The sequence below is a fragment of the Myxocyprinus asiaticus genome, chromosome 4, assembly GCF_019703515.2.
Source record: "Myxocyprinus asiaticus isolate MX2 ecotype Aquarium Trade chromosome 4, UBuf_Myxa_2, whole genome shotgun sequence".
Classification (NCBI taxonomy): Eukaryota; Metazoa; Chordata; class Actinopteri; order Cypriniformes; family Catostomidae; genus Myxocyprinus; species Myxocyprinus asiaticus.
In genome coordinates, this window is record NC_059347.1 from 46,948,864 (window position 1) to 46,960,970 (window position 12,107).

The following is a 12,107-nucleotide window of genomic DNA, read 5'->3' on the forward strand; positions in this document are numbered from 1 at the left end:
ACTTGGCATGCCCTACATCAAGAGAAGGATGTAATGGTAACCCTGTTCACTTGCTCTTTCTGGCATGTGCATGTTAATATACATTCTTATAATATCACAGCATGCGCTCTTCCTGATTAAATCCTCTCAATCACTCGCTATCTTTATATGTCATCAATTACTTATTCTTTCCGCTCTCTGCCTCCAGACACTTTTCTTTCTTCCTTTACCAGTGTAGAATATGCCTAACACCTACAATCCCCCAGCCACAGCAGCATGAACTTTCTCGCAGCCCTTCTCCGTGTGCTCTCTCTTCAAGAAGCCTTTTAAAAGGCACTCCCCTCAGTCAAATCTTGTGGAGATACAATTTCATTTTAATCCCGTGGCCTCTATACCATACACGTAAACATGCATGTTACCAGTGATCCGCATGCAAGATCAAGCATAATTTCAAGACTGCACTGCAAAAACTAATTTTAAAGGAATATTCCAGGTTCAATACAAGTTAAGCTTAATTGTCAACATTTGTGGCATTATATTGATTACCACAAAAATAAATTTTGACTTGCCTCTCCTTTTCTTTAAAAACAAAATAAAAATTGAGGTGACATTGAGGCACTTCCAATGGAAATTAATGGGGGCCAATCTGAATGTTAAAATACTCACTTTTTCAAAAGTATGGCCACAAGAAATAAACAATGTGTGTTAATATGATTTTAGTGTAATAAAATCATTTATGAACCTTTTCTGTGTAAAATATAATTTTTTTTACAAATTGGTTGCCATGACGATGTAATGTCAACTAACCCTAAAACGACGATTTAAAAACTTTACAGCTCAATAATACGAGTTTAAACAGAGGAATTAAAATATGTGCTTTTATGTAATGATAAGCTTCACATTTCTGCCTATAAATCCTCCAAAATTTGCCACAAATTTTGTCGATTGAGTTTAACTTACTGAACCCGCAATATTCCTTTAATTAGTATTTTTTTTCTTGTTTGACAGTAAAAATATCTAAACATCCTTAAAGGCATATTTCACCCAAAAAGTTACAATTTTCTCATAATTTACTCTCATACCATCCCAAACTTTTAAGTCTATCTTTCTTCTGTAGAACACACACACACACACACACACAAAAAAAATACTTTGAAGCATGTACAGCACCAGGTGTTTTTGTCCATGCAATGTAGGTCAACTGGGTCCAAAAGTTTAACACTCAAATAAGGACATTAAAGCAGCATAAAAGCAATCCTTACAACTGGTAATTCATGTCTTCTGATGAGAAGAGAAACAAATTAAAATGTAACTGCTAATTCACTATAAATATTAACATTCCAATTGGAACACAGTGCAGGCTTCAAGACGGTGATTCTTTGACTATGCACGCGGTTGCCAGGTACACAATTCCAGTTTCATTATACATCAATTAAACATTGCATTTAAAAAACAAAACAAAAAAACAACAACTTGCGTCTCCAACTCATGCCTTTTCAAAATAGCCCAACTTGGCATGAAAACAGCAAACCTGGCAAACACTGTGTCTGGTTTGTATACAGCACTGCATATGAGTTAAACGCATGGAAGTGTGTGAACGAGCTTCTCTCATGAATGCACCAGGGAGACTGCAGAAGTAAAGATTTATAGTGAAAAAGGCCTTTCATTTTGGTCTGTGTCTTACCCAAAGTGGTCATATTGTTTCAGAAGACATGGATTAAACCACTTGAGTCGTATTGATTGCTTTCATACTGCCTTTATGTCCTTTTTGGAGCATGTTTCTGTCTATTGTATAGACAGAAACACCTTCAAAAACGTCTTCAAAATCTCTTTGTTTGTGCTCCACAGAAGAAAGTCATACGAGTGTGGGATTACATGAGGGTAAGTAAATAATGAGAGAAGTGTTATTTTGGGACGAACTATTCCTTTAAAACAAGATATAGACTTGTTTTCAGAGTATCTTTCATTCTTAAATGAAATGGCGTAGTGGGCTTAAGCACACAACTGGTAATCAGAAGGTTACTGGTTCAATCCCCACACTTAACACTTAACTCCAGGTTGCTCCAGCGGTATTGTCCCTGTAATAAGTGCACTGTAAGTCGCTTTAGATAAAAGCATCTGCCAAATGCATAAAATGCAAATTGCTTTAAGCATAAATCTAACATATTTTGTGAGGTTTATGCTTAAAACAAGATAAAACAATTCACCATTGTGGCAAGAAAAAAAATTCTTATTTATAATCTTGCACAAATGTTTTTTTTTAAATAAGTACTAGTAAATAAACTAGTAAGATAGTTAGATATTTTTACTGTAACTTTTTATTTATTTATTTTTGCAGTGTGGTTTTACTTTACAACCATGCTTTTTTCTTATAAAAACAAACACTTTTACACTGAGGCAAAGGATTAAAAACTTTTCTATGAATATGTTTCATACCCCATATCACTTAATATTACATACCCAGAAGAAATCATTTATGGTAATTGCTTGTTCTCTGCTGGCCCTCTGCTGCATAAATTGACAGGAAGCTTGATGCAGATTGTGTGACGGAAGGTTCCTGAGAATTTGCCAGCGGGCTTTGGAGAGCTCTGCTTAGAATGACCATGAAAGAGCTTAAAACCGTGGTTAACACTATAACCACTGCTAACGCTAAATGCAGGGCCAGCAGTATCAGGACTGCTACCAGGGCTGTGCAGGTCATCAAAATTGCTTGCGCTATGACTAACCCCCTTGTCAAGATTAATACATTTGACACACTGGACAATACTCTCTTCTGGGTAACAGCTTACTCCATTGCTGATACTACTATCTAAGGTAACAACACGAACATCACCACCACCAGACAAACCTGGATCAGCCACACCCACATCCTTAGGGGAAGTACAGTGTGTCTGTACCTGGACTGATGTTTGCTGTGGTGATGTAGAATGTAACACTTGCGGAACCTTATGACTGTAAAACAGTGTTTCTGGGACATGCTCCTGAACTGGGTCTCCCCGTTTTCCCCCCTTTTGAACAAAGAATTCTGGCTCCATCTCTTGCTCTCTTTCCATAGGGATGCTCTTTGTAATGTCAGCAGTTTGATTTGTGACCTTGGAATGTTTAAGCATCACTCTTCCTGAAGAGGGAAAGAATGTGATTTTCATTCGGCTCATTTTCTGCCCAACTGAAATGTGCATGTTTGAGCGTGTATTTGTCCGTTCCAGCTGAAGTTGACCGACAGAGTTTTTTATTTTGGTACTGATTTGCTTTTGCATGGTTGTGGGTGTCTTTATGAGTATTTGTGTCACCTCAGATGCCTGTATCTCATTACCAGTCTGCTTTGCCTGTGGGACTGTCCATATGCTGCAGGGATTTTGTGAGATTGCCTGTGAGTTTAGTTCAGAATCGGGCTCTTTCTTATATGCATCAGATGACTTTAAAGGATTAAATCCCACGCTGCAAACATTCTCAGTGAGACACTCTGACGCACATTGTCTTTGTACACATTTAACCTCATGGATATTACTGAATGACTCACAGCTCATGGTATCCTCTCTCTCGGCTCTCTCTCCATCTTTCTCAATTCTCTCTCCACCACAGTCATTAAAAGATCCTTTAAATCCCCTCTCTTTCTCATTTTCTGTCTCCTGATCACTTTCTCTCCATATCTCCACCTTTTGTTCCTCTTCGTAAGTGAAAGTATTTGTCCATCTCTTTCTGGCCATTTCTGGGGTGAGAGGCCGCAGTCTAGCAGCTGCTCCGAACAAAAAAGGGCGGGACTGTCTATCTTGAGGGCTGGGGATTGGATCGGCAGAGTTTAGGGACAGCGTACTATCCAATGAGCTGAGTGAGGAAGTGGTAGTTGATGACAGACTTGACATGCTGGCCAATCTCTGCGCAGGATGCCTGAAGCGGCTAGGGATTTGTGGTGACTTCCAGAAAGTGTAACGTCGTTGTCTTGTACCTATCCCAGAATTATGGGACTGTTGTTCTGGACTTAACCGCATGGAGCCCTGGGACTGCTCATTTTGGCTTTTTTTTACCACAGCATCATAGCTAGATTGGCGGATAACAGGTGGATGAGTTGTTTCCTGTGTGTTGGGTGTGGAAAAATACATGGATGGCTCAGAGAGGCATCGATCATGTGATTGGCTAAGTTCCCCAACCCCCAACATGCTCACAGAAGCACTGGAATGTGATGAAATGGAATACAGTGTTCCACAGCTGTAGGCACCCTCTGATGATGTCTTATTGGTATGAAAGGGGCGTGGTCTCTTCTCTTTAAGAGAAAGTGCAGCGAGAGGGAAGAAAAGTGGATGAACTTCAGGAGAGAGATGGGGAGAAGCGATGAAGTCTTGATCTGTGTCTTCTGAAGAGGAGTGTTGATGAAGATATGAAGCACCTAGAGAAGACAGAGTTATAACTTAAAGGGATAGTTTACCCAAAAATGAAAATTCTCTCATTTACTCACCCACATACCATCCCAGAAGTGTATGACTTTCTTCTGCAGAACATAAATGAAGATTTTTAGAACAATATCTCAGTTCTGTAGGTCCATTCAATGCAAGTGAATGACTGCCAGAATGTGAAGGTTCAAAATGCATATAAAGGCAGCATAAAAGTAAATGACTCCACTGGTTAAATCAATGTCTTCTGAAACAATATGATAGGTGTGGGTGAGAAACAGATCAAAATTTAAGTCCTTAAATTTTTTTTTACTATGAATCTCCACATTCACTTCTACTTTCACATTCTTCCGCTTTTGTTTTTGGCAATTCGCATCCTTCGTGCATATCGCCACCTACTGGGCATGTATGAGAATTTATAGTAAAAAAAAAGACTTTAATATTGATCTGTTTCTCACCCACACCTTTCAAATCGCTTCAGAAGACATGAATTAAAACACTGGAGTATTTTGGATTAATTTTATGCTGCCTTTGTTGTTTTGGAGCTTAAAAGTTCTGGCCACCAAACACTTGCATTGAATGGACCTACAGAGCTGAGATATTCTTCTAAAAATCTTCATTTGTGTTCAGCAGAAGGAAGAAAGTCATATATATCTGGGATGGCATGAGGGTGAGTAAATGAGAATTTTCATTTTTGAAAAATGTTTCAAATACAAATGACTTTCTTTTTTCTGTGGAACACAAAAAATGATAGCAGAATGTTAGCCTTAGTCCGCAATCACTTTCACTGGATCTTTTTTCATCCAATGAAAGTGAATAACATTTTGTCAAACTGCTCCTTTTGTGTTCTACGGAAGAAATAAAGTCATACAGGTTTGAATCAACATAAGGATTAGGAAATGATAGACATTTTACTGACCATTGCCTGCATTTCAATCTCTTAAATGGATAGTTCACCCAAAAATTTAAATTCTCTCATCATTTACAGTACTTACCCCAATGCTGCCCCAAACCCGTATGACTTTCTTTAACTTTTATGACTTTTTCTTTAAAGCCTGCCAACCGGCCAGAAAGCCTGCATTCCTGCAGTCAGTTTGGATGGACATGAAAAGTCAGAGAAGGACTCAGGTTTTTCTCCCAACTAACTAAACTCTTATGGAGTTTTTCTATACCACCATCACCTTTGACTTGCTCACTGGGGCCTTAAAAACAAAAACATTAAGGCATGATTTTCTATAAAGCTGTTCACTGATGGCTTTTGTGGGTCACATACTTCATGTAGCATATGTGGGTAGAAAACTGCATGGCCGTCTACGTTTTGACAAATTTTTACATGAAGTGGTCTTTTGATCTGCCACTCCAGGTATTCCTCAATTAAGATGTCTTAGACCATGTGAACTGACTCCTTGAACATTTAGTTGAATATTTTTTTAATTAGAGAATTTGTATTAGTACCCCAGAAAGCATACTGTATGTAGGTCCTATATGACCAGTATACATTTACTATGGTGTTCAATGCATTTAAGACTAGTACAACTCTTGTAATCATTGATTGTTTTCATTTTCCATTTATTATGTAATTAAATACATGTTAAATACCATGTTCACATTCATATTTATACGTCCTATGAAAGTATAGCATGTTGGCATTCAGCCGGAGCTTTTATCTAAAGTGCATGACACTATACCTATTACAGGGAGCAAGAGCACAATGGTAATAGCTCCAGAATGTCTTAGTGTTTTTAAACCTGCAAATTTTCTTTGTCCTTTTTTTTTCTTTTGTACGCCTTGCCACATTGAATAACAAATATAGCTACATAGAGTAATATAGAAATATAGTGTCATACAACAATATAGAGTACATAAGGTTGTCTTTTTACAAGTTTATAACACACACACACACACACACACACACACATATATATATATATATATATATATATATATATATATTACAGTACTGTGCAAAAGTTTTAGGCACTTAAAATGTTTCACAAAAACATTTGTCTTAAGATGGTTATTTATATCTTCAGCTTTAGTGTGTCAATAGGAAAAATATATTTTAGACTCCAAAACATTACTTTTGCAAATAGAAAAGATTAGAATAGAAGAACAGGGTGCTCTGCAAGAAATGGCATTGCCCCCACTGAACATCAAGTCAGTCTGAGATTACACGAAGAGACAGAAGCAATAGACAGCCTAAATAGAAGAACTGTGGTGAATTCTCCAAGAAGCTTGGTACATCCTATCTGCCAACAACCAAGAAAAACTGTATCCAGGTGTACCTAGGAGAACTGGGGCTGTGTTAAAGGCAAATATTGATTTAGCTTTTTTGTTTACTGGACTTTGTATGGTGTTAATTGATAAATGAAAACTATTTATGGCATTCATTTTGAACACATCCTCACTATGCAACATTTTTCACAAGTGCCTAAAACTTTTGCACAGTACTATATACACACACACACTCACATTCAGCAAAAAAAGAAACGCCCTCTCACTTTCAACTGCTTTTATTTTCAGCAAACTTAACATAAGTAAATATTTGTATGAACATAAAAAGATTCAACAACTAAGACATAAACTGAACAAGTTTCACAGACATGTGACTAACAGAAATGGAATAATGTGTCCCTGAACGGGGGGGGGGGGGGGGGAGACAAAATCAAAAGTAACAGTCAGTATCTGGTGTGGCACCAGCTGCATTAAGTACTGCAGTGCATCTGCTCCTCATGGACTGCATTCCCAGACATTTCTGGGGGGAATGGCTCTAGCCCTCACCCTCTGATACAACAGGTCCCAGATGTGCTCAATGGGATTGAGATCCGGGCTCTTCGCTCACCATGGCAGAACACTGACATTCCTGTCTTGCAGGAAATCACGCACAGAACGAGCAGTATGGCTGGTGACATTGTCATGCTGCAGGGTCATGTCAGGATGAGCCTGCAGGAAGGGTACCACATGAGGGAGGAGGATGTCTTCCCTGTAATGCACAGCGTTGTGATTGCCTGCAATGACAACAAGCTCAGTCCGATGATGCTGTGACACACCGCCCCAGACCATGATGGACCCTCCACCTCCAAATCGATCCCGATCCAGAGTACAGGCCTCGGCATAACGCTCATTCCTTCAATAAACGCAATTCCGACCATCACCCCTGGTGAGACAAAACCGTGACTCGTCAGTGAAGAGCACTTTTTGCCAGTCCTGTCTGGTCCAGTGAAGGTGGGTTTGTGCTCATTGCCGGTGATGTCTGGTAAGGACCTGCCTTACAACAGGCCTACAAGCCCTCAGTCCAGCCTCTCTCAGCCTATTGCGGACAGTCTGAGCACTGATGGAGGGATTGTGCGTTCCTGGTGTAACTCGGGCAGTTGTTGTTGCCATCTTGTACCTGTCCCACAGGTGTGATATTCGGATGTACCGATCCTGTGCAGGTGTTGTTACACTTGGTCTGCCACTGCGATGATGATCAGCTGTCCTTCCTGTCTGCCTGTAGTGCTGTCTTAGGTGTCTCACAGTACGGATATTGCAATTTATTGCCCTGGCCACATCTGCAGTCCTCATGCCTCCATGCAGCATGCCTAAGTCATGTTCACGTAGATGAGCAGGGACTCTGGGCATCTTTCTTTTGGTGTTTTTCAGAATCAGTAGAAAGGTCTCTTTAGTGTCCTAAGTTTTTATAACTGTGACCTTAATTGCCAACCGTCTGTAAGCTGTTAGTGTCTTAATGACCGTTTCACAGGTGCATGTTCATTAATTGTTTATGATTCATTGAACAAGCATGGAAAACATTGTTTAAACCCTTTACAATAAAGATATGTAAAGTTATTTGGATTTTTACTAAATTAACTTTAAAATACTGCCCAGTTTCTTTTTTGCTGGGTTTATATATATACACTGGCGGCTAAAAGTTTGGAATAATGTACAGATTTTGCTGTTTCAGAAGGAAATTGGTACTTTAATTTACCAGAGTGGCATTCAACTGATCACAAAGTATAGTCCGGACATTACTGATGTAAAAAAACAGCACCATCACTATTCAAAAAAAGTCATTTTTGATCAAATCTAGACAGGCCCCTTTTCCAGCAGCCATCACTACAACACCATATCCTTGAGTAATCATGTTAAATTACTAATTTGGTTATAGAAAATCACTTGCCATTATATCAAACACAGGTGAAAGCTATTTGGTTTGTTAAATGAAGCTTAACATTGTCTTTGGTTGTTTTTGAGTTGCCACAGTATGCAATAGACTGGCATGTCTTAAGATCAATGTTAGGTCAAAAAATAAACAGTTTCATTTAATTCTACCCGTTCAACACCAGTTTCATGTACAACAGTAAAGAGAAGACTCAGGAGTGCAGGCCTTGTGGGAAGAATTGCAAAGAAAAAGCCACTTTTGAAACAAAAACAAAAAGGTTAGAGTGAGCAAAGAAACAGACATTGGACAACAGATAATTGGAAAAGTGTTTATGGATCTTAACCCCATTGAGCTTTTGTGGGATCAGCTAGACTGTAAGGTGTATGAGAAGTGCCTGACAAGACAGCCACATCTATGGCAAGTGCTACAGGAAGTGTGGGGTGAAATGTCACCTGAGTATCTGGACAAACTGACAGCTAGAATGCCAAGGATATGCAAAGCTGTCATTGCTGCACATGGAGGATTTTTTCCTAACTCTTTGTAGTTACTTAAGAAGTTAAAGAGCACCTATTATGGTTTTTCAAATATTACCTTTCATGTAGTGTGATATATAGCTGTTTGTGAATGTAAAAAATCTGCAAAGTTTCAAAAATCAAAGTGCACGACAAATGGAGTTATTGACTCTCAAAAGAAAGAACCGATTCTGAACACCTGAAACGAGTCGTTAATAATTCCAGACTTACTTCCTGTACTAACCAACGTAATTTGGTAACAAAAAACCCGCATCTGGTCTTCAATGGCTGCTCGCGAACAGCTTTGACCCGCCCTAACACTACACTAAGCGGTAGACCAATTACAACAGACTGGGGCATCTGACCAATCAGAGCAGAGTAGGCTCTCTGAAAGGAGGAGTTTAGAATGAATGCTTTAGAACGGATCATTGAACGAGTCGTTTTTGACACTGGGAAAAAGGTAAATGCTGCAATTTAAATTATGAGCAAATTAAAGTGTTTTTTGACCTTGGATTCACGTAAAACAAAGCAAAATTAGGCACGTTTAAAAACCATAATAGGTGCTCTTTAAGAAAACAAATTCAAATTGTAATAGTACTTTTTCACATTATTAATGTCCTGACTATGCATTGTGATCAGTTGAATGCCACTTTGGTGTGTAAAAGTACCAATTTCCTTCCATAAGAGCAAAATCTGTACATTATTCCAAACATTTGGATGCCAGTGTATATAAAAACAGTCCATTGTACTTTATTTGTGTTTGTGTGGGTGGAGTTGAGAAATTTCATATTTTCCCACCAAACATGGAATATGCCCATATTTGTCATATTACCTTCATATTAAGTACTGTAGTTTCATAAGGAATAAGCATCTAGATTTCACCTGGGTCTTTTTCAACCCACATACAGCATGTTTTTAATAGGGATAAGGTTGCATATACGTTCTAGGGTTAACAGTGACCGCATGAATCTGGTTTCTAGACAGAGTGGTTCGATAGAACCCACTTCTGTGTAAAGGGGCATGTCAGCCTGATTGGAGTGTGCCAAAATGCACTAAAATAAGAGAATGAGGGTGTCACTTGTCCTCCCCCCCGAGTGGGATTCGAACTGGCAATCCCCAGCATGGGAGTCGGACGCACTAGCAAGGAGGCTAGAAAAGCCACTGCTCTAGCCTCGGTCTCTTAAGGCCAGGAGAGTGAGGTTTACACACTGCACAGCTCTCACGTACCAGCTGGCTACCCATACAAGGGGAAGAACAAGATTGATAGCCTGAAGGACAAAGGCCATGTTTCTCTCCAGGCCAGTACTGTGGGGATGCTATGAGAACCTGAAGCATGAACTGAAGAAAATACTGAGAAATCCTTAAAGAAAACTTATTATACAGGGCAAACATTAACCTTTCATCCCGAGCGTGACCAAACTGCCAAAGACCATGCTGGAATGTCTTTGAGAAAAGTGTTTGAGTGTCCTTTCATGTCCTAAATCACAGACATGAAACCCACTGAAAATCTGTGCTGAGATAAAAAAAATTTAAAAAAACACAGGGAATATTCGGAATTACATCTACTACTAGGAATGCAGCATTCACTACACAGTGCATGCATTTTCTGTACGTATACCCAAATAACCTACTACATTGGGCAAATGTATATAGCCGAGCATACTGTAAGGGATATAGTGTCTAACAGGACTTGACCTTCCATTTCATTTAATTCAATGACAAAAGAATAAAAATAAAAATCAACCACAATCTTAACACCTTTATAACATTATTTGATTAGACTGTAGCAGGTCTACACAAAACTAAAATAAAAATTACCATATTTATTTCCATGATGATATAATCATGTGTTGGGCCTCATGTGCTCAGATAGGAGACAAAGGCAGGCTTACACACAATCATAAATCCTGACTGAGTCCTGTAGGAACACTCAGAGCCAAATGGTGCCAAAATCAAACAAAGGGAGTCCAAACAAATTACAGATCCCATCAAGTCTTGCTCACTTTACACCTAGGTGTGAAATTCTGAAGGATCGAACTCTGCTGCTAATAATATTTAAGGTATTACTGTAAATTACTGTTACCACGAATGAGATTTGCTGTGTTGTCATCCAACCACATTGGGCTGTTTGTGCATTTCTGCCATCGTGGTGAGACCGGCACACTGAGTTTATCCATTAAAGAACCAACGACCGTGGAGGACGGATTATGAGCCGTTCACCACATCTCTGAGTGATAAAACTAACGGTTGCCATCTCTCCCACGATCGCTAAACCGGCTAAGGTGCCATCACCCTGTTCTCTCTCTCTCTCTCTCTCTCTCTCTCTCTCTCTCTCTCTCTCTCTCTCTCACCACACACACGCGACCCCTCACAAACATACCCACACACACATTTGGCGAACAGATAACTTGGCGATCCTACAAAGTTAATCATTGTGATGAAGCATTGCAGGAACTAGTTGATTATGTCAACAGCCCGGTTGGGAAGCCATAGTGCAAAATCCCGGACCTCGTGGGCCAAATTTTCCTTCATCACTGCAGAACACAACTGAAAACCACAGAGCACCAGGCCCAGTTCACCCAGCTACTGAACAGCTACCAAGCGGTGCAGAGGGAAAATCTCAGCCTGCGCCAAGAAGTTAGGTACACCCAAGCTGAGAGAGTCAGGGCACAGGAATATAATTCCCGGATGCAGGAGGTAAATTAAACCCTGCGCAGGCAGCTCAAAGCTGCCCAGCTAAGAGCAGAGTCAGATCAGGTAAGTGCAGCTGTTGACTTGGCCACCCAGGAAATGCACAGCACCACATCTGACATCGAAGAGGGCCCCCTCTTTAGCACAGCCAGTAGAAATATGCCCCTAGGAAACCCAGGGACACACACTAGGAGCCGAGCTGCCCCTAGTGGTACAGTCTCTGACTTTGTCCTCCTAGATGCCTTTCAAGCTCCTCCAGCGGCCCGCTGGTTGGATGCAGGTGTCCCTCCTTCCGGTTGCCCCCTCAGTCCGTTTTCAGTAACACCACCTTGTTTCAACCAGACTGATTCTACACCATGAAGGGGGGGGAAAATTAGCCAGGGAGCTGTACGCAAC

The 12,107-nt window shown here is 40.0% G+C and overlaps 1 protein-coding gene across 3 annotated transcripts in view; it reads right to left on the bottom strand.

Annotated features, from left to right (window-relative positions):
* Nucleotides 1-2,279: 2,279 nt before the first annotated feature.
* LOC127438687 (uncharacterized) overlaps nucleotides 2,280-12,107 on the bottom strand; it is a 75,754-nt gene continuing 65,926 nt past the window's right edge. For all 3 annotated transcript variants that reach the window (XM_051694472.1, XM_051694461.1, XM_051694452.1), the window contains one exon: nucleotides 2,280-4,363. In XM_051694472.1, coding sequence (XP_051550432.1) covers nucleotides 2,454-4,363 — 1,910 coding nt within the window. In that variant the 3' untranslated portion in view covers nucleotides 2,280-2,453. The remainder of the gene's footprint in view (nucleotides 4,364-12,107) is intronic.